Source organism: Pelophylax lessonae (genome assembly GCF_965119305.1).
Source record: "Pelophylax lessonae genome assembly, chromosome: 10".
Classification (NCBI taxonomy): domain Eukaryota; kingdom Metazoa; phylum Chordata; class Amphibia; order Anura; family Ranidae; genus Pelophylax; species Pelophylax lessonae.
This window is the reverse complement of record NC_138777.1, coordinates 232146727-232166441: the sequence shown is the minus strand read 5'-3', so window position 1 is coordinate 232166441 and position 19715 is coordinate 232146727. Positions and strand designations below refer to the sequence as shown.

Below are 19715 nucleotides of genomic sequence, written 5' to 3'. Positions count from 1 at the left end.
ATGATTGTACCGGGGTTTGTCTCCTTGAGTCTCCAGCTTGTGGCACAGCAGTCAAAGATTTTTTTTATCTGTATAAAAAAGCGTGTTTTTTTTAAGCATTTGGCCACACCCATTTTGCCATGCTACGTGCGCCGCAGGTCACTTCCTCTCTTAAGTTTCCCTCATTCTGAAGTTGAAAAGCTGGGAGGTATGGGGCCATAGTATGCAGTTTGCACACCAGCGCTGAATAGAGAGCGGGAGCCGTGGGAGTTAACTTTCCATGTTAACCAGCTGCTGGTTAACTTTGGAAGTGAACTCCGGCAACTCCTGCTGTCTGTTCAGCGCTGGCGTTTCTCTCCCCAGCTCTGCCTCTGTCCTGCTCTCTGCTCCGCTCTCCTGTGTCTCCCCCTCTGCATGCATGAATAGGGTAGAAAGGGGCAGAGCTGTGGGGTGGTGGGGGCTGTATAATGTAAAAGGGGTCCAGAGATGTGGGGGGCCCTGCATAATGCAAAAGGGGTCCAGAGGTGTGGGGGGTGGATGTGTAATGTAAAGGGGTCCATGGGTGTAGGAGGGGGTTCTGTGTAATGTAAATGGTTCCAGAGCGGTGGGGGGGCTGTATAATGCAAAAGGGGTCCAGGGGTGTGCGAGGGTGGCTGTGTAATGCAAAAGGGGTCCAGAGGTGTGGGGGGGCTGTGTCATGTAAAGAGGGGCTGAGCGGTGTAATGTAAAGGGGTCCTAAGGTGTGGGGGGCTGTGTAATGCAAAAGGAGTCCAGAGGTGTGTGGGGGGGGGTGGGGCTGTGTAATGTAAAGGGGTCCAGAGGTGTGGGGGGGGGCCCTGTGTATTGTGGGGGGGCTGTGTCATGTAAAGGGGCGCAGAGGTGCGGAGCGGTGTAATGTAAAGGGGTCCAGAGGTGTAGGGGGACCCTATGTAATGTAGGGGGGGGCTGTGTCATGTAAAGGGGTGCGGAGGTGCGGTGTAATGTAAAGTTATGTGGGGGGGCCCTGTGTAATGTAAAGGGGTCCAGAGGTGTGGGGGGGCTGTGTCATGTAAAGGGGCGCAGAAGTGCGGAGCGGTGTAATGTAAAGGGGTCCAGAGGTGTAGGGGGACCCTATGTAATGTAGGGGGGGGGGGCTGTGTCATGTAAAGAGGTGCGGAGGTGCGGTGTAATGTAAAGTTATGTGGGGGGCCCTGTGTAATATAAAGGTGTCCTGAGGTGTGGGGGGGCTGTGTAATGCAAAAGGGGTACAGAGGTGTGTGTGTAGGTGGGGGGGGGGTGGCGCTGTGTAATGTAAAGGGGTCCAGAGGTATGGGGGGCCCTATGTAATGTAAAGGGGTGCAGAGGTGCGGAGCGGTGTAATGTAAAGGGGTCCTGAGGTGTGAGCAGGCTGTGTAATGCAAAAGGGGTACAGAGGTGTGTGTGTAGGTGGGGGGTGGCGCTGTGTAATGTAAAGGGGTCCAGAGGTATGGGGGCCCTGTGTAATGTAAAGGGGTGCGGAGCGTTGTAATGTAAAGGGGTCCTGAGGTGTGTGGGGGGGGGGGTTGTGTCTTGTAAAGGGGTGCAGAGGTGCGGAGCGGTGTAATGTAAAGTTATGTGGGGGGGGGGCCCTGTGTAATGTTAAGGGGTCCAGAGGTGTGGGGGGGGGGGGGGGGCCTTGTGTAATGTGGCGGGCTGTGTCATGTAAAGGGGCGCAGAGGTGTGGAGCGGTGTAATGTAAAGGGGTCCAGAGGTGTGGGGGGGGCCCTGTGTAATGTGTGGGGGGGCTGTGTCATGTAAAGGGGTGCAGAGGTGCGGAGCGGTGTAATGTAAAGTTATGTGGGGGGGGGCCCTGTGTAATGTAAAGGGGTCCTGAGGTGTGGGGGCTGTGTAATGCAAAAGGGGTACAGAGGTGTGTGTGTAGAGGGGGGTGGCGCTGTGTAATGTAAAGGGGTCCAGAGGTGTGGGGGGCCCGGTGTCATGTGGGGGGGGGCTGTGTAATGTAAAGGGGTTCAGAGGTGTGGAGGGGGGGGGCAGGCGGCTCTCCTGTCAGTTTCTCTGAAGATTGCAGGGAGACCGGCAGCGATCGCCCGCTCCTCCCGAGGTCTGCCTCCCCCCCCCCCCCCGCGTCTAATCACAGCCGAGACCGCGTGCACATAATCGCACAGATCTACGTGAAAATGCACAGCCGAGCCGCAGTAAATCTGCGTTGGGCGGTTGGAAAGTGGTTACAATCCCTGCAATGTTCAGAGATCACCCAGAGGGGAATGTTTTTTTTTTTCTCTACAAAAGTGGAGTTACGCTTTAAGGGGTAAAACCTTCCGGTCCAGAAGTGGTAACAGAAGAGATCTCCCTTAACGTTTCTAAACGTGCTCATGAAATTTCCGGTTTGCCTCGTCCAATAGAATTTATTTTCGGATATAAAAGAGCCATTTGTCATTATTCCTCATCCACATCACGCAACGTGGCCATTGCAGCGTCCCTCAGACTCCTAATTGATCCGACTCCGCGCAGTCTGGAAGCAAACAGCCTTGTTCTACTAATGTGAACGCACACAATGATCGCACAGACGCAGGTATAGGATAGAGAGCCTTTACATCCCCTTGTATAGAATCAGAGCAGTGTATAGAAGGGGGAGGATTGTGCACTGGGATTCATGGAGGATGGCTGTAACTGTAGAGGGGCCGGGGCGTATTTGGGGTAAATGCGTGGACACATAAGAACCTGAAGAGGTATAAATGGGCAGCGTTCATTGCTCACACTGCACGTTTTGTTCATTATGAAGCTGCACATTGTGTGGTGGTGGGGGGGGGGGGGGGGGGCGGCTGCCTCTTCTCTGCACCATGATACAATACCGGTCTGTCTTAGCCCTCTCCAGGTAGCCTGAGGTTACTGCAGTGAGTCATTCAGGGACACACCGCGTTCACAGGCTCATGTAACATTCCCGCTACAGGGACGGACGCTACATTCTTTCAGGCTGTCGCTGTGTTAATGGCAGAGGTGATAATGGCATCCTCGCGGGTAACACATGGGATTTTGTGCCGTACATACGTGCAAAATTCCCCAACCCGCTAGGCAGCAAGGGAATCGTAATAAATAACCAGTTTCTGACATTCTCATATAAGTAGAGGCCGCCATTGCATGAAGTTTATTTATTTATTGTGTGCATTTACGCAGCGCTTTACATACTGTGCATTCACTTCAAGGGATACTAAACACACTGTTTAACCACTTGCCGACCGCCCTACGTCGGTCGCGCACGTGATGCTGGGGCGGCGCGCTCCCACTAGGCAGCGGGGATGCCGATGCATGGTCACGTTCCTCCACTCCAAACTTGCTTATCCATGTTCTTATGGATGCCATTAAGGCAGGCTGGTTGGGCTGTGGGAAACGACGTAGGGGTACGTTGGTCGCACGTGTGATGCTGGGGTGGCGCTAGGCACTAGGTAGGCTGGCTCGGCTGTGCGAAACGACGTAGGGGTAAGTCAGTCACACATGTGGTGCTGGGGGGTGCGTGCCGCCAGCAGCGCGCTCCCCTCCCCCCCCCCCCGCACTAGTCAGCGGGGATGCCGATCCATGGTCAAGCTCCTCCACTCCAATCTCGTTTATCCATGTTCTTATGGATACTATTAAGGCAGGCTGGCTCGGCTGTGCGAAACAACGTACAGGTACGTCAGTCGCGCGCGTGGTGCTGAGAGGTGCGCGCCGCCAGCAGCACCCTCCCCTCGCACTAGTCAGCAGGGATGCTGATCCATGGTCAAGTTCCTCCACTCCAAACTCGCTTATCCATGTTCTTATGTATGCCATTATGGCAGGCTGGCTCGGCTGTGTGAAACAACGTAGGGGTACGTCGGTCGCACGCGTGATGCTGGGGAGGCGCACCCCCCCCCACTAGGCAGCGGGGATGCCGATCCATAGTCATGTTCCTCCACTCCAAACTTGCTTATCCATGTTCTTATGGATGCCATTAAGGCAGGCTTGCTGGGCTGTGCGAAATGACGTAGGGGTACGTCGGTCGCGCGCATGGTGCTGGGGGGGCGCGCTCCCGCCCCCCACTAGGCAGCGGGGATGTCGATCCATGATCAAGTTCCTCCACTCCAAACTCGCTTATCCATGTTCTTATGGATGCCATTAAGGCAGGCTGGCTCGGCTGTGCGAAAAGACGTAGGGGTACGTCGGTCGCACGCGTGGTGCTGGGGGGTGCATGCCCCCAGCAGTGCGCTTCCCCCGCCCTAGTTAGCGGGGATGCCCATCCATGGTCAAGTTCCTCCACTACAAACTCGCTTATCCGTGTTCTTATGGATGCCATTAAGGCAGGCTGGCTCGGCTGTGCGAAACTACGTAGGGGTACGTCGGTTGCGCGCATGGTGCTGGGGGGTGCGCGACGCCAGCAGCGCGCTCTCCCCGCACTAGTCAGCGGGGATGCCGATCCATGGTCAAGTTCCTCCACTCCAAACTCGCTTATCCATGTTCTTATGGATGCCATTAAGGCAGGCTGGCTTGGCTGTGCGAAACGACGTCGTGGTGTACACGCTGGGGGGTGCGCGCCGCCAGCAGCGCGCTCCCCCCCCCTGCACTAGTCAGCGGGGATGCGGATGCACTGGGCCGGCGGCCGTGATTGCCGCCAGCCACCTACGATCGCTCCCCACTGAGAGAGAAGTACGGTCAGCTGTTGTAAACACAGCAGACCGTTCTTCTCTCTGGTCACAGAGCGCCTATGATCCTTCTATATAGGATCACAGGTCTCTATGATCATTTCACAAGCTCATCCCCCATACAGTTAGAAAACACTCCCCTAGGGTCACACTTAACACTTTCATCATCCCTAGGGGGAGCCAATTAGCGGGTCCGGCGCCCGCATTTGCCGCTGGGCACCAGCGATCGCTCCTCGTGGAGACAGAACGGCGGTCTGCTGTTGTAAACGCGGCAGACCGCTGTTCTGTCAGTGATGAACACAAGGATCCTGTGTTCCTCCTATTTAGGTCTCTGTGTCCATGCAGCAAGCCCAATCCCCCCCCACAGTTAGAAAGCACCCCCTAGGGACACATTTAACCCTTTGATCGCCCCTGGTGTTAACCCCTTCCCTGCCAGTGTCATTATTACAGTAACAGTGCATATTTTTAGTACTGATTACTGTAGTAATGTCACTGGACCCCCCAAAAGTGTCAAAAAGGTCAGTTAGGTGTCCGTTCTTTCCGCCACAATGTCGCAGTCCCGCTAAAAATCGCAGATTGCCGCTATTACTACTAAAAAAAAAAGAATAAATAAAAATGACATAAATCTTTTCCTTAGGTTGTAGACGTGATAACTTTTGCGCAAACCAATCAAAATATACTTATTGCGATTTTTTTTTTTTTTCTTTTAACAAAAATATGTTATCTAGCAGAATACAAATTGGCCTTAAATTTTTTTTGGGGAACGTTATATAAAGTGAAAAATATTGCTTTTCTTCCAGAATTGTCGCTCTTTTTTTGTTTATAGCGCAAAAAAACAAAAAATCACAGAGGTGATCAAATACCACCAAAAGAAAGCTCTGTTTGTGGGGAAAAAAGGACATCAATTTTATTTGGGTACAGCGTCGCATGACCGCGCAATCGTCTGTTAAAGTAACGCAGTGCCGAATCGCAAAAATTGGCCTGGTCATTAAGGGGGCAAACACTTCCGGTCCAGAAGTGGTTAATTTACATTGTCCCTTCTATTTCTGTATGTGGATGATGCCAGTGTAATTATTTGAACCATCGTCTCTCTGCCTGATGATTGGCGGGTGCTGGTGGACATCTTGTAGACACAGCTGAAGCGAGCCACTGGAGGCAATGTGCGCCCCCTACCCGGAAAAGTCAGATTACGTATACATAGCTCCCAACTGTCCCTGATTTGAAGGGACTGTCCTTGATTTGGAACAATGTCCCTCATTCCTCCTCATTTGTCCCTCATTTTGGTCTGTTCTATATAGTTGTGTATAAAATGCACTTTTTACATTTCAAAAAGTGTTTCCCAGTGCTAAACCTTTCATCCAATTTCTAAATTTCAAAAGCCAATATAAAGGAATAGTAGTGGTAAAAAAAAAGCACTGGTGGGTTTACCTAATCATTTTTTTTTTGTTTAATTCTCCTTTAGGGAGGAGTGGCACAGGGGGTGTGTGGGGGTGTGTCCTATGAGGGGTGTGTGTCCTATGAGGGGTGTGTGTCCTATGAGGGGTGTGTGTCCTATGAGGGGTGTGTGTCCTATGAGGGGTGTGTGTCCTATGAAGGGGGTGTGTCCTATGAGGGGTGTGTGTCCTATGAGGGGTGTGTGTCCTATGAGGGGGGTGCGTCCTATGAGGGGTGTGTGTCCTATGAGGGGTGTGTGTCCTATGAGGGGGGTGCGTCCTATGAGGGGTGTGTGTCCTATGAGGGGTGTGTGTCCTATGAGGGGTGTGTGTCCTATGAGGGGGGTGCGTCCTATGAGGGGTGTGTGTCCTATGAGGGGTGTGTGTCCTATGAAGGGGGTGTGTCCTATGAGGGGTGTGTGTCCTATGAGGGGTGTGTGTCCTATGAGGGGTGTGTGTCCTATGAGGGGTGTGTGTCCTATGAGGGGTGTGTGTCCTATGAGGGGTGTGTGTCCTATGAAGGGGGTGTGTCCTATGAGGGGTGTGTGTCCTATGAGGGGTGTGTGTCCTATGAGGGGTGTGTGTCCTATGAAGGGGGTGTGTCCTATGAGGGGTGTGTGTCCTATGAGGGGTGTGTGTCCTATGAAGGGGGTGTGTCCTATGAAGGGGGTGCGTCCTATGAAGGGGGTGCGTCCTATGAGGGGGGTGCGTCCTATGAGGGGGGTGCGTCCTATGAGGGGTGTGTGTCCTATGAGGGGTGTGTGTCCTATGAGGGGTGTGTGTCCTATGAGGGGGGGTGTCCTATAAGGGGGTGTGGCTGGGAGCATGCCCTATGCCTTCTTTTGCTAATAGGTGTCCCTCATTCCCATCTCAAAAAGTTGGGAGGTATGCGTATATATACATAGTTACATAGGTGAGGTTGAATAAAGACAATAGTCCATCCAGTTCAACCTGTGTAGGTGTGTGTGGCCGTAATCATCTCTCATACCCCTGAATGTTCTGAACCTTGAGATGTACGTCTAATAGTCTTTTGAAAGCCACCATACTTCCCGCAGAAACCACCTCTTGTGGTAGACGATTCCACAATCTTGTAGCCCTAACAGTAAAGAACCCCCCACTTTGCCTGAGGTTAAAACGCTTCTCCTCTAATCGCATTGTATGCCCTCGAGTCCTCATGCAATCCCTTCGACTGAACAGCTTTTTTTCTATGCTGAGATCACCGTTGAGGTATTTATAAATTGCTATCATGTCCCCCCTCAGGCGTCTCTTCTCCAGGGAGAATAAATTGAGCGATTGCAGACGCTCTTCATAATTAAGGTCCTCCAACCCCCTAATCAGTTTAGTTTCCCTTCTCTGGACTCTCTCCAGCTCCAACACATCCCTCCTGAGGACTGGCGACCAGAACTGGACAGAATACTCCAGATGTGGTCGGACCAGAGTTTTATAAAGTGGAAGGATTTCCACATAATCTGGCTCCCTGTAGCTGTAAAACTGCTACACGGTGGACCTTAAAAAAAAAAAAATAGAGAATAGTACCTTTTTTTTCTTTTTTTTTTTTTAGTGGATATCCAGCTGTCACATGACCCAGCTCTGTCCCAGCCTGTCTGCAGGGAAACATAAGCAGGAGGAGCTTCTAGTCCTCTGCTGCTGGTCGCATGTTCAAAATAAAAAAAAACAGTCTTTGGAATACAGAATAAAATTAAATAATATCAATAAACGATTTTAAATTGTCATATAAATATAATTTGAACAAAAATTGTTACTATTTTTTTGTAATAGCATTGTGTGGGCGAATTTCTGCCAGTCAAAGGCGTTGTCGCTTCCCTCCAGCCTTTGTCTTGGAATAAGAAGGAGGTGAAGCCTCCATCAATCTACATGTAATATCCCGCCCCCAATGTGTTTAGTTGGTTAGTGGATATAGAGGAGAAGGGAGGGAGTGGGCTGTCATTTAGCACTGTGTATACGTCCACATGTGTGACTCTATAGTCACATGGGCTGCTCAGATGTGATAGGGAGGAAATTGTCAGCATAGAAACTCACTGAAAACTGAGCATGTGCAGAGCTGCCAACACTGCTCTGCACAATCCCTAACTGAATTGGGGACATGGACAGAAGGGGGAGATAGAGAGCAGCAGGATCAACCAGAAAACAAATCTCATAGTGACTGAGTATGAACAGCATGGAATGCACCATTTATTGATTGTTTTCTATCATGTGGGTTTAGTGAAACTTTCAGTCCGTGCCCCCAAGGATCTTACAGTCTAAGGTCCCTATCTCACTTGCAATGCTGTACATACAGTACCTCACAAAAGTGAGTACACCCCTCACATTTTTGTAAATATTTTATTCTATCTTTTCATGTGACAACACTGAAGAAATGACACTTTGCTACAATGTAAAGTAGTGAGTGTACAGCTTGTATAACAGTGTAAATTTGCTGTCCCCTCAAAATAACTCAACACACAGCCATTAATGTCTAAACCGCTGGCAACAAAAGTGAGTACACCCCTAAGTGAAAATGTCCAAATTGGACCAAAAGTATCAATATTTTGTATGGATGGCCACCATTATTTTCCAGCACTGCCTTAACCCTCTTGGACATGGAGTTCACCAGAGCTTCACAGGTGGTCACTGGAGTCCTCTTCCACTCCTGGCGGATGTTAGAGACCTTGCGCTCCTCCACCTTCCATTTGAGGATGCCCCACAGATACTCAATAGGGTTTAGGTCTGGAGACATGCTTGGCCAGTCCATCACCTTTACCCTCAGCTTCTTTAGCAAGGCAGTGCTTATCTTGGAGGTGTGTTTGGGGTCATTATCATGTTGGAATACTGCCCTGCGGCCCAGTCTCTGAAGGGAGGGGATCATGCTCTGCTTCAGTATGTCACAGTACATGTTGGCATTCATGGTTCCCTCAATGAACTGTAGCTCCCCAGTGCCGGCAGCACTCATGCAGCCCCAGACAATGACATTCCCACCACCATGCTTGACTGTAGGCAAGACACACTTGTCTTTGTACTCCTCACCTGGTTGCCGCCGCACACGCCTGACACCATCTGAACCAAATAAGTTTATCTTGGTCTCATCAGACCACAGGAGATGGTTCCAGTAATCCATGTTCTTAGTCTGCTTGTCTTCAATAAACTGTTTGTGGGCTTTCTTTTGCATCATTAGAGGAGGCTTCCTTCTGGGACGACATCCATGCAGACCAATTTGATGCAGTGTGCGGCGTATGGTCTGAGCACTGACAGGCTGACCCCCCCCACCCCTTCAACCTCTGCAGCAATGCTGGTAGCACTCATATGTCTATTTCCCAAAGACAACCTCTGGATATGACGCTGAGCACGTGCACTCAACTTCTTTGGTGGACCATGGCGAGGCCCGTTCTGAGTGGAACCTGTCCTGGTAAACCGCTGTATGGTTTTGGCCACCGTGCTGCAGCTCAGTTTCAGGGTCTTGGCAATCTTCTTATAGCCTAGGCCATCTTTATGTAAAGCAGCAATTCTTTTTTTAGATCCTCAGAGAGTTCTTTGCCATGAGCTGCCATGTTGAACTTCCAGTGACCAGTATGAGAGAGTGAGAGCGATAACACCAAATTTAACACACCTGCTCCCCATTCACACCTGAGACCTTGTAACACTAACGAGTCACATGACACCGGGGAGGGAAATGGCTAATTGGGCCCAATTTGTACTCACTTTTGTTGCCAGCGGTTTAGACAATAATGGCTGTGTGTTGAGTTACTTTGAGGGGACAGCAAATTTACACTGTTATACAAGCTGTACACTCACTACTTTACATTGTAGCAAAGTGTCATTTCTTCAGTGTTGTCACATGAAAAGATATAATAAAATATTTAGAAAAATGTGAGGGGTGTACTCACTTTTGTGAGATACTGTATATAGCGCCGACAGTTTACGCAGCGCTTTACAACTTTATGGTAGACAGTACAAATACAATACACTTTAATACAGGAGGAATCATGCACGTTAGAGCTTACAATCTAATATTAACATAAATAAAGCATATCAGTGCCCATCAGTGCTGCCTTATCAGTGCAGCCTCATCAGTGGCCATCAGTGCAGCTTATCATTGCTGCGTCATCAGTGGCCATCAGTGCAGCATATTAGTGCTGCCTTATCGGTGCAGGCCCATCAGTGGCCATGAGTGCTGCTATATCTGTCCGCCTCATAAGTGGCCATCAGTGCAGCTTATCGGTGCCCATCATTGCTGCCTCATTAGTGTTGAACAGTGCAGCTTATCAATGCCGCCTCATCAGTGGCCATCAGTGCTGCCTCATCAGTGCCCATCAGTGCCCATAACTGCAGCCTCATCAGTGCCCATAACTGCAGCCTCATCAGTGCCCATAACTGCAGCCTCATCAGTGCCCATAACTGGAGCCTCAACAGTGCCCATAACTGCAGCCTCATCAGTGCTCATAACTGCAGCCTCATCAGTGCTCAAAACTGCAGCCTCATCAGTGCCCATAACTGCAGCCTCATCAGTGCCCATAACTGCAGCCTCATAAATGCCCATCAGAGCAGCCTCGTCAGTGCCCATCAGTGTAGCCTCATCAGTGCCCAACAGTGCAGCCTCATCAGCGCCCAACAGTGCAGCCTCATCAGTGCCCATCAGTGCAGCCTCATCAGTGCCCATAAGTGCAGCAGGACTCACAGGAGGATTGTATAGGAAATGCCGGCTGCTGTCAACCAAAGTCTCGCCTCCTGGACCAGTATTGAACCAGTGTGCTGTCTATCATAGGAGCCGGTCCAGGAGGCGGGACTTTGTTTGACAGCGGCCTGCGTTTCATATACAAGCTGTGTCACAGCCCTGGCTGATCACTTCTGGCAGAAACGGTGCAGCCTTTTTTACAGAGCAGATGCCCTGTAAAAAAGTCCGCCAGAAGAGATCAGCCGTAAAACTGCTGGCCCAGTCAGCACTTGCTCCACACTCGCCCTCAACTAATTTCCACTTGCCAAATGCAAGCAGGCGAGTGGAAATTTTGAGGGCTGTATTTTTTTAAATGAATAAATGTTTTTTTTATTTTTAACTGAATTTCTGCAGTCGAAGAAAATGTTTGCAAGGATATTGAAATTAATGCTCTCCACGCTCTTCCTTTATGGAAACCGGAAAGTATTGCATGTCTGCGTGCTTTATTTTCAGTTACTCGGGGCTCCCTAGAATGGAGAATTAGATTGCAGAGCGCCTTTTTCGTTCTGCCATCTGCAGTTTTGGGTGGTGTACATAATCCTGTAGGATATAAAGTAGTTTATGAGCTTCCCCGGTGTACCGAGGGGGCAGGGAGGGTGTCAGATTTTGGCCTTTTTTAAAGGCCAGAACACCTATGGGTACCTTGAGACGTATTTTCCTGTCGGAGGTCAGTTCAACTTTCACCAGCCTTGCCAGTAGCTCACGTGCATGGGGTGATTGGCACGCCTCGCCGCCCCGCTCTGGTTTCATGCCAAGGCTGACGTCCCCCCCCCCTGTTTTTCGGAGACCCGAGAGGTTAAACTGGGCTAAGTGAAGGGAAGCTTTGTTCCCCCCCCCCCAATTGGCCTGGACGGCCCCTCCCAAATAAAAAGTATAATTGGCTTTCGTTCTCCGCGCAGCAAAGGCTCCACAAACAGCAGCCATATAGTGGATACAGAGCATTGCTGTACGCTGCTGAGGGGGGTATAGAATGCCCCTCTGTGTCTTGGGACCCCCCCCCCCCCTCCCCGTCTTCTTCTTCTCTCCAGGCTGTGTTTATTTAACTTCAGGAACAGAGAGGTGTGTGTAAGGCGAGCGAGGAGGAGGTGGGGGCTAATTCCCCCAATTTGATACACCTTGTAAATGCAGCGGAGTCTGCTCTGGGCAGCCTGACTTCCTCCAAGTCATTAGTGTCATTACAAGAGGGGAGCCGCATGCACAATGAGCTCTGTGTCTGCATGGCGGGTGCAGAAAGAACCATTCAGAGCAACACGACACACCTCATCAAAACTCTCAATCCGCACACTATGCACCTATACCATTATCCCAAAACAGAGGAGTCTACATGGGAGCAAACCGGTATACTCCCAGACCCTCGTGCATCCTACCAGTTGTGTTTATTACAAAAAATGAGAATGTTCAATAAAATGATTGCAACTTCATTCTGCAGCTTTTCAGAGGGGCATGGTTGTCACATGTAGGCTGCTAGAACTGGAAAATAATATAGTGCCTCTTGAAACTGGCAGAGTAGTTGGGCTCCTAGGCCTTATTCACACGGGGCATACTACACACGTGCGAGGGCCATGTTTTCCTGCATCGGGATGCACCGGTGTTCCATGCATATATAAAACACAAGAGGGGGCCTCCATCTAGGTGTAGCAACTTATTAAAAAGAATAAAAGACAATAAAGATGCACTCACTAGTTAAAAGTGGATCATGGCTTGTTATAATCCCATCTATCTGACTTGTAGCAGCTTCTAATGGAAAGCTCACAGTCTGCAGTGAAATGAGAGTACAGCAGGGGTGCCTGTACAATAGGTTGACCAGATGTCCCTGGATTCCGGGGACAGTCCCTGGACAGAGGACACTGTCCCAAGACCAAGCCTGTCCCCGGTTTTGTCCCCGGATTCAGGGCCAGAATACCATAGACAGGGCAGGAACAGTCTGGTGGCTCGAATGCTGATGTTTCTATATATTATGTAGCCCTGTGCCCAGTGCTCTATGTGTTATGTAGTCCTGTGCCCAGCGCTCTATGTGTTATGTAGTCCTGTGCCCAGCGCTCTGTGTATTATGCAGTCCTGTACCCTGCACTCTGTGTATTATGCAGTCCTGTGCCCATTGCCCTGTGTGTTATACAGTCCTGTGCCCAGCACTCTGTGTATTATGCAGTCCTGTACCCACCACCCTGTGTATTATGCAGTCCTGTACCCAGCGCTCTGTGCATTTTGCAATCCTGTGCCCAGCGCTCTGTGTATTATGCAGTCCTGTACCCATTACTCTTTGTATTATGCAGTCCTATGCTCAGCGCTCTGTGTATTATGCAGTCCTATGCCCAGCGCTCTGTGTATTATGCAGTCCTGTGCCCAGCGCTCTGTGTATTATGTAGTCCTGTGCCCAGTGCTCTGTGTATTATGTAGTCCTGTACTCACCGCCCTGTGTATTATGCAGTCCTGTACCCAGCACTCTGTGTTATGCAGTTTTGTGCCCAGTGCTCTGTGTATTATGCAGTCCTGTGCCCAGCTCTCTTGTTTGTTATGCAGTCCTTTGCCCAGCGCCCTGTGTATTATGCAGTCCTGTAACCAGTGCTCTGTGTATTATGCAGTCCTGTGCCCAGCGCTCTGTGTGTTATGCAGTCCTGTGCCCAGCGCTCTGTATATTATGCAGTCCTGTACCCAGCTCTCTGTGTATAATGCAGTCCTGTGCCCAGCTCTCTGTGTGTTATGCAGTCCTGTGCCCAGCGCTCTGTGTATTATGCAGTGCTGTGCCCAGCGCCCTGTGTATTATGCAGTCCTGTGCCCAGCGCCCTGTGTATTATGTAGTCCTATGCCCAGCGCCCTGTGTATTATGCAGTCCTGTGCCCAGCTCTCTGTGTGTTATGCAGTCCTGTGCCCAGCGCTCTGTGTATTATGCAGTCCTGTGCCCATCGCTCTGTGTATTATGCAGTGCTGTGCCCAGCGCCCTGTGTATTATGCAGTCCTGTGCCCAGCGCCCTGTGTATTATGCAGTCCTGTGCCCAGCGCCCTGTGTATTATGCAGTCCTGTGCCCAGCGCCCTGTGTATTATGCAGTCCTATGCCCAGCGCCCTTTGTATTATGCAGTCCTGTGCCCAGCGCCCTGTGTATTATGCAGTCCTGTACCCAGCGCTCTGTGCATTATGCAGTCCTATGCCCAGCGCCCTGTGTGTTATGCAGTCCTATGCCCAGCGCCCTGTGTATTATGCAGTCCTGTACCCAGCGCTCTGTGTATTGTGCAGTCCTGTGCCCAGCACTCTGTGTATTATGTAGTCCTGTGCCCGGTGCTCTGTGTATTATGCAGTCCTGTGCCCAGCGCTCTGTGTATTATGCAGTCCTATACCCAGCGCTCTGTGTATTGTGCAGTCCTGTGCCCAGCGCTCTGTGTATTATGTAGTCCTGTGCCCGGTACTCAGTGTATCAAGCAGTCCTGTGCCATTTGCCAATGAAAAAAAATGCCCCCGGATTTTATTTTAAAAATCTGGTCACCTTACTGTACAACTGTGCAGGACTGAGTGCGCCCAGTGCCAGTGTTGGAGTGTTGCTGCTTTAGGATAAACTGAACACCGTTCACCTTCAGGATACATAGACGCTTCACTGAGTCATTGGGGTGGATTTACTAAAGGTAAATAGACTGTCCACTCTGCAGAACTGGGAAGCTTCACTTTGCAGAGAATACCCAATTACATGCAAGGAAAAAAACAAAACAGCATTTTTGATTGGATGATGGAAGTCAGTGGAGCTTTCCTTCATTTACGAAGCTCTGGAGCAAATGCCCTTGCAGAGTGCACAGTCTATTTGCCTTTAGTAAATGAACCCGTTAGAATGGCAGTATTGTATTTGCTAGATGGTTCTACATTTCTGTGTGAACATTGCTGCTCTCTTTGTTTTGCAGTGAAGAACACCCCAATGCTGCTGAGCATTCAGGCAGAGCACAGAGGCGGCACAGAGTCCAGAGTAAAGCAGAGCATAGAGCGGGACCAGGCCTGTGCAGACCCGGGATCAGCGCCTGAGGAAGGTGAGTTCACAACACGTGCGGCTCCTCTATGTTACCGTGAGGTTGATTTACTAAAGGCAAATAGACTGGGCACTTAGCAAGTGCAGCTTCTCCAGAGCTTAGTAAATGAGGTGAAGCTTCACTTTACAAAGATTACCCAATCACATTCAAGGAAAAAAAAAAAAAATAGGGGTGCACCGAAATTAAAATTCTGGACCGAGCAAAAAATTCAGGATGCACATGCTGAAAACTGAAATGGACATTTTTTTTAACCACTTAACCACTTAAGCCCCGGAGGATTTGGCTGCTAAACGACCAGGGGGTATTTTGCGATTCGGCACTGCGTGACTTTAACGGACAATTGCGCGGTCCTGGGACGCTGTACCTAAACGAATTTGGCGTCCTTTTTTTCCCACAAACAGAGCTTTCTTTTGGCGGTATTTGATCACCTGTGCGATTTTTTGATCACGCGCTATAAACAAAAAAGAGCGTAAATGTTGCAAAAATAGCAATATTTTTCCCTTTTTTTTTATATGAAATTCCCCCCCAAAAAAAATGTAAAAATCAAAATTTTTTAACATTTTCGGCCAATTTGTTTTATGCTACATATGTTTGGTAAAAAAAATCACAAAAAGCGTATTTTGATTGGTTTGCGCAAAAGTTATTGCGTTTACTAACTAAGGGAAAGATTTTTGTCATTTTTGTTGTTTTTTTTTTTAACGCGTAATGGCGGCGGTCTGCGATTTTTTTTGCGGTACTGCGACATTGCGGCGGACAGATCGGACCCTTGACTGACATTTTTGACACTTTTGGGGTTACCAGTGACATTTCTACAGTAATCAGTGCTATACATATGCACTGTTACTGTAAAAATACACTGGTAGTGAAGGGGTTAACTTTATTTGAGAGGGAGGGGCTGTGTGTGTCCCTAGGGGCGTGATTCTAACTGTGATTGGCTGTGGCTTCAGCTGTATGCAGAGTGATCAACGGATCTACATAGTAGATCCATATGATCATCTCTCATACAGAGGGGAGAATGACAGGCAGCTTGTTTACACAAGCTGCCTGACTTTCTCCCTCTCCCCCGCCGATCGCAGAGTGGCCGGCGGACATCGGGTCCGCCGGTCACACGCGCGGGGGGGCTGCCGTGACCACGCGGGAGCAGGAGCGAGCCTCCGGCAGCGCCTCCCTAGACCCTCACAAGCTAGTGACGTAGCCCTAAGTCACTTTGCCTGTGAGGGGCTGACCGCCGCCGTAGATAGTCGTGCGGCGGTCGGCAAGTGGTTAAGCCCCGGAGGATTTTCCTGCTCAAAGACCAGGGCCTATTTTGCGATTCGGCACTGCGTGACTTTAACGGACAATTGCTTGGTCGTGTGACGCTGTACCCAAATGAAATTGACGTCCTTTTTCTCCCACAAACAGAGCTTTATTTTGGTGGTATTTGATCACCTGTGCGATTTTTTTATTTTTTGTGCTATAAACAAAAAAAGAGCGACAATTTTGAAAAAAACAACATTTTTCACATTTTTTTTATATGAAATTCCCCCCCAAAAAATGTAAAAATCTAAATTTTTAACAATTTGTTTTCTGCTAAATATTTTTGGTAAAAAAAAAAAAAATTGCAATAAGCGTATTTTGATTGGTTTGCGCAAAAGTTATTGCGTTTACTAACTACGGGAAAGATTTTTGTCATTTTTATTGTTTTTTTTTTTAACTAGTAATGGCGGCGATCTGCAATTTTTTTTTTTTTGCGGGACTGTGACATTGCGGCGGACAGATCGGACCCTTGACTGACATTTTTGACACTTTTGGGGTTACCAGTGACATTACTACAGTAATCAGTGCTATACATATGCACTGTTACTGTAAAATTACACTGGCAGGGAAAGGGGTTAACTTTGTGATGAAGGGGTTAAGTGTGTCCCTAGGGGGTGCTTCTAACTAAAGGGGTGTGGCTTTTGATGTAACCACAGAGACATACGATCCTTCATAGCAGGATCGTATGATCTCTGCTGTTACACCAGGGAGAATGACAAGCGGCTTTGTTTACATCAGCCGTCTGCCTTTCACCCTCTCCAGCGGGAGATCGCGAATGATCGGCGGACATCGGAGCCACCGGTCACTTGCGCTGGAATGTCAGGGAACGAGCGGGGGCGGGAGCGCGCCTCCGGCGGCGCGCGCTCGCCCCCTAGACGCTCGTGGGCGATCGACGTACCGGCACGTTGCTTTGCCCAGGAGGGGCTTACTGCCGCCGTATATAGTCGTGCGGCAGTCAGCAAGTGGTTAATGTTCTGCTTCTTGAGCCACTCCTGCCCATAGGCATAGCCAGACTTTTTTTCTGCCTTGTGTCCTACTCCTGTAGGGGGCAGTATAATCCAATGGTTAAGAAGATCAGGAGCTGTGTCTGTCAATGAACGAAAGAGAAAATGGGATTTTCGACTTACCGTAGGATCCATTTCTCTGATGTTCATTGATGGACACAGCACCCACCCCTCTGTGGAGTTGTAATTCTTCCGACACTGCATGTTACAAAACGGAGTACCTATAGCAGAGAGAGGGAGTATACCCCCTGGGACTGCCCATAGGCATAGCCAAACTTTTTTTTCTGCCTAGTGTCCTACTCCTGTAGGGGGAAGTATAACCCAATGGTTAAGAAGATCAGGAGCTGTGTCTGTCAAGGAACATCAGAGAAAAGGATTTTACGGTAAGTCAAAGATCCCATTTTTGCTTACACACGATTGGATGATGGAAGTCAGCGAAGCTTCCCTTCATTTACTAAGCTCTGGAGCAACTGCACCTGCAAAGTGCACAGTCTATCTGCTTTTAGTAAATCAACCCCAGTGTGTCTGAACAAGAGCTTGTGCCGGTGTCCACACCCCTCTGACTGTGTCTGCTCTTTCCATACAGAAACGTTGGACGGTGAGATGATATTCGAGAATGGTCACTTCGCTCTAGACAAAGTCAGGTTTGTATTCTCAGTTCCATGTAATTCATTGTATACATTCAATGGAGTTGTGTTCGCCTTCTGCATCATAAAGGCGGCTTTCATTATAGGTACAGGCTTTATGTATAGCTGTATATAAGGTGTGTGTGCATCACTTAAAGATCTGTGCATTCATACATACACATGTATATAAGAAAAGTGCAAGAATCCGTGGATAATTCATCCCCCCCCTAACTCAAAGCAGTATTAAACCCAAAAGCAAATATTTATTATATTGCAGCTTTCCGATTCTTAGATGTGAAGGCTGCATTCGTTTTTGTTTTTTAGGCTTTCTTTCTTTTATTTTCACCTGGTGATCTGGTCAGTAAGTCTATTTTAACCTCTTTACAACCGCGCAGGAGGCAGCCGCTCCCAGGCGAATGGCCGTACATGTACGGCGCTCGCTCTCAGGAGGCTAGGGGGTGCACTCCTGCCCCCGCTCGTCAGCGGGGGAAGCCGATGCACAGGGCAGGCGGCTCCGATTGCCGCCTGACACCCGCGATCGCTCCCCCCTGAGAAAGAAGGACAGCCAGCTGTTGTAAACACATCTGACCGTTCTTCTCCCTGGAATAATTAAAGAGCTCCTGTGATCCTTCTATATAGGATCACATGTCTCTATGATCATTTCAGAAGCCACGCCCCCCCACGTTGCCGATTGCAGTCTGACACCCGCGATTGCTCCCCCCCTGAGAGAGAACGGTCAGCTGTTGTAAACACATCTGACCGTTCTTCTCTCTGGAATGATCACAGAGCGCCTGTGATCCTTCTATATAGGATCACATGTCTCTATGATCATTTCAGAAGCCACGCCCCCCCCACGTTGCCGATTGCAGTCTGACACCCGCGATTGCTCCCCCCCTGAGAGAGAACGGTCAGCTGTTGTAAACACATCCGACCGTTCTTCTCTCTGGAATGATCACAGAGTGCCTGTGATCCTTCTATATAGGATCACATTTCTCTATGATCATTTCAGAAGCCACGCCCCCCCCCACCCCCCCCATTGCCGATTGCCGTCTGACACCCGCGATCGCTCCCCCCTGAGAGAGAAGGATGGCCAGCTGTTGTAAACACAGCTGACCGTTCTTCTCCTTGGAATGATCACAGAGCGCCTGTGATCCTTCTATATAGGATCACATGTCTATATGATCATTTCAGAAGCCACACCCCCCACAGTTAAAATCACTCCCCTAGGTTCCCATTCAACCCCTTGATCACCCACAATGTTAACCCCTTCCCTGCCAGTGTCATTATTACAGTAATGATGCATATTTTTAGCTCTGATTACTGTAGTAATGTCATTGGTCCCCCCCAAACCAGGGATCGCTCCCCGTAGAGACAGAACGGCGGTCTGCCGTTGTTAACACGGCAGACCGCTGTTCTGTCAGTAATGAACACAAGGATCCTGTGTTCCTCCTATTTAGGTCTCTGTGTTCATGCAGCAAGCCCAATCCCCCCACAGTTAGAAAGCACCCCCTAGGGACACATTTAACCCTTTGATCGCCCCTGGTGTTAACCCCTTCCCTGCCAGTGTCATTATTACAGTGACAGTGCATATGTATAGCACTGATTACTGTAGTAATGTCACTGGTCCCCCCAAAAGTGTCAAAAATGTCAGTTAGGGGTCCGATCTGTCCGCCGCAATGTCGCAGTCCCGTAAAAAATCGCAGATCGTCGCCATTACTAGTAAAAGTAAAAAAAAAAAACAATAAAAATGACATAAATCTTTCCCCTAAATATTGTTTTTATAGTCTTTTTTTTTTTTTTTGTTTATAATGCAAAAATGAAAAATCGCACAGGTGATCAAATGCCACCAAAAGAAAGCTCTGTTTGTGGTAAAAAAAAAAGGACATAAATTGCATTTGGGTACAGCGTTGCATGACTGCGCAATTGTCCGTTTAACGCAGTGCTGTATTGCAAAAAATGGCCTGGTCAGGAAGGGGGATAAAACCTTCCGGAGCTGAAGTTGATGAAGGGGACCTATGCTCTAGAAAAA

General features: G+C 49.2%; 1 protein-coding gene across 1 annotated transcript in view; it reads left to right on the top strand.

Moving 5' to 3' along the window:
* The window catches only part of WWP2 (WW domain containing E3 ubiquitin protein ligase 2), a 141886-nt gene that overhangs the window by 19896 nt on the left and 102275 nt on the right, over positions 1 to 19715 (top strand). The window contains exons 3-4 of the mRNA XM_082269685.1: positions 14638 to 14760; positions 17647 to 17704. Coding sequence (XP_082125811.1) covers positions 14638 to 14760; positions 17647 to 17704 — 181 coding nt within the window. The remainder of the gene's footprint in view (positions 1 to 14637; positions 14761 to 17646; positions 17705 to 19715) is intronic.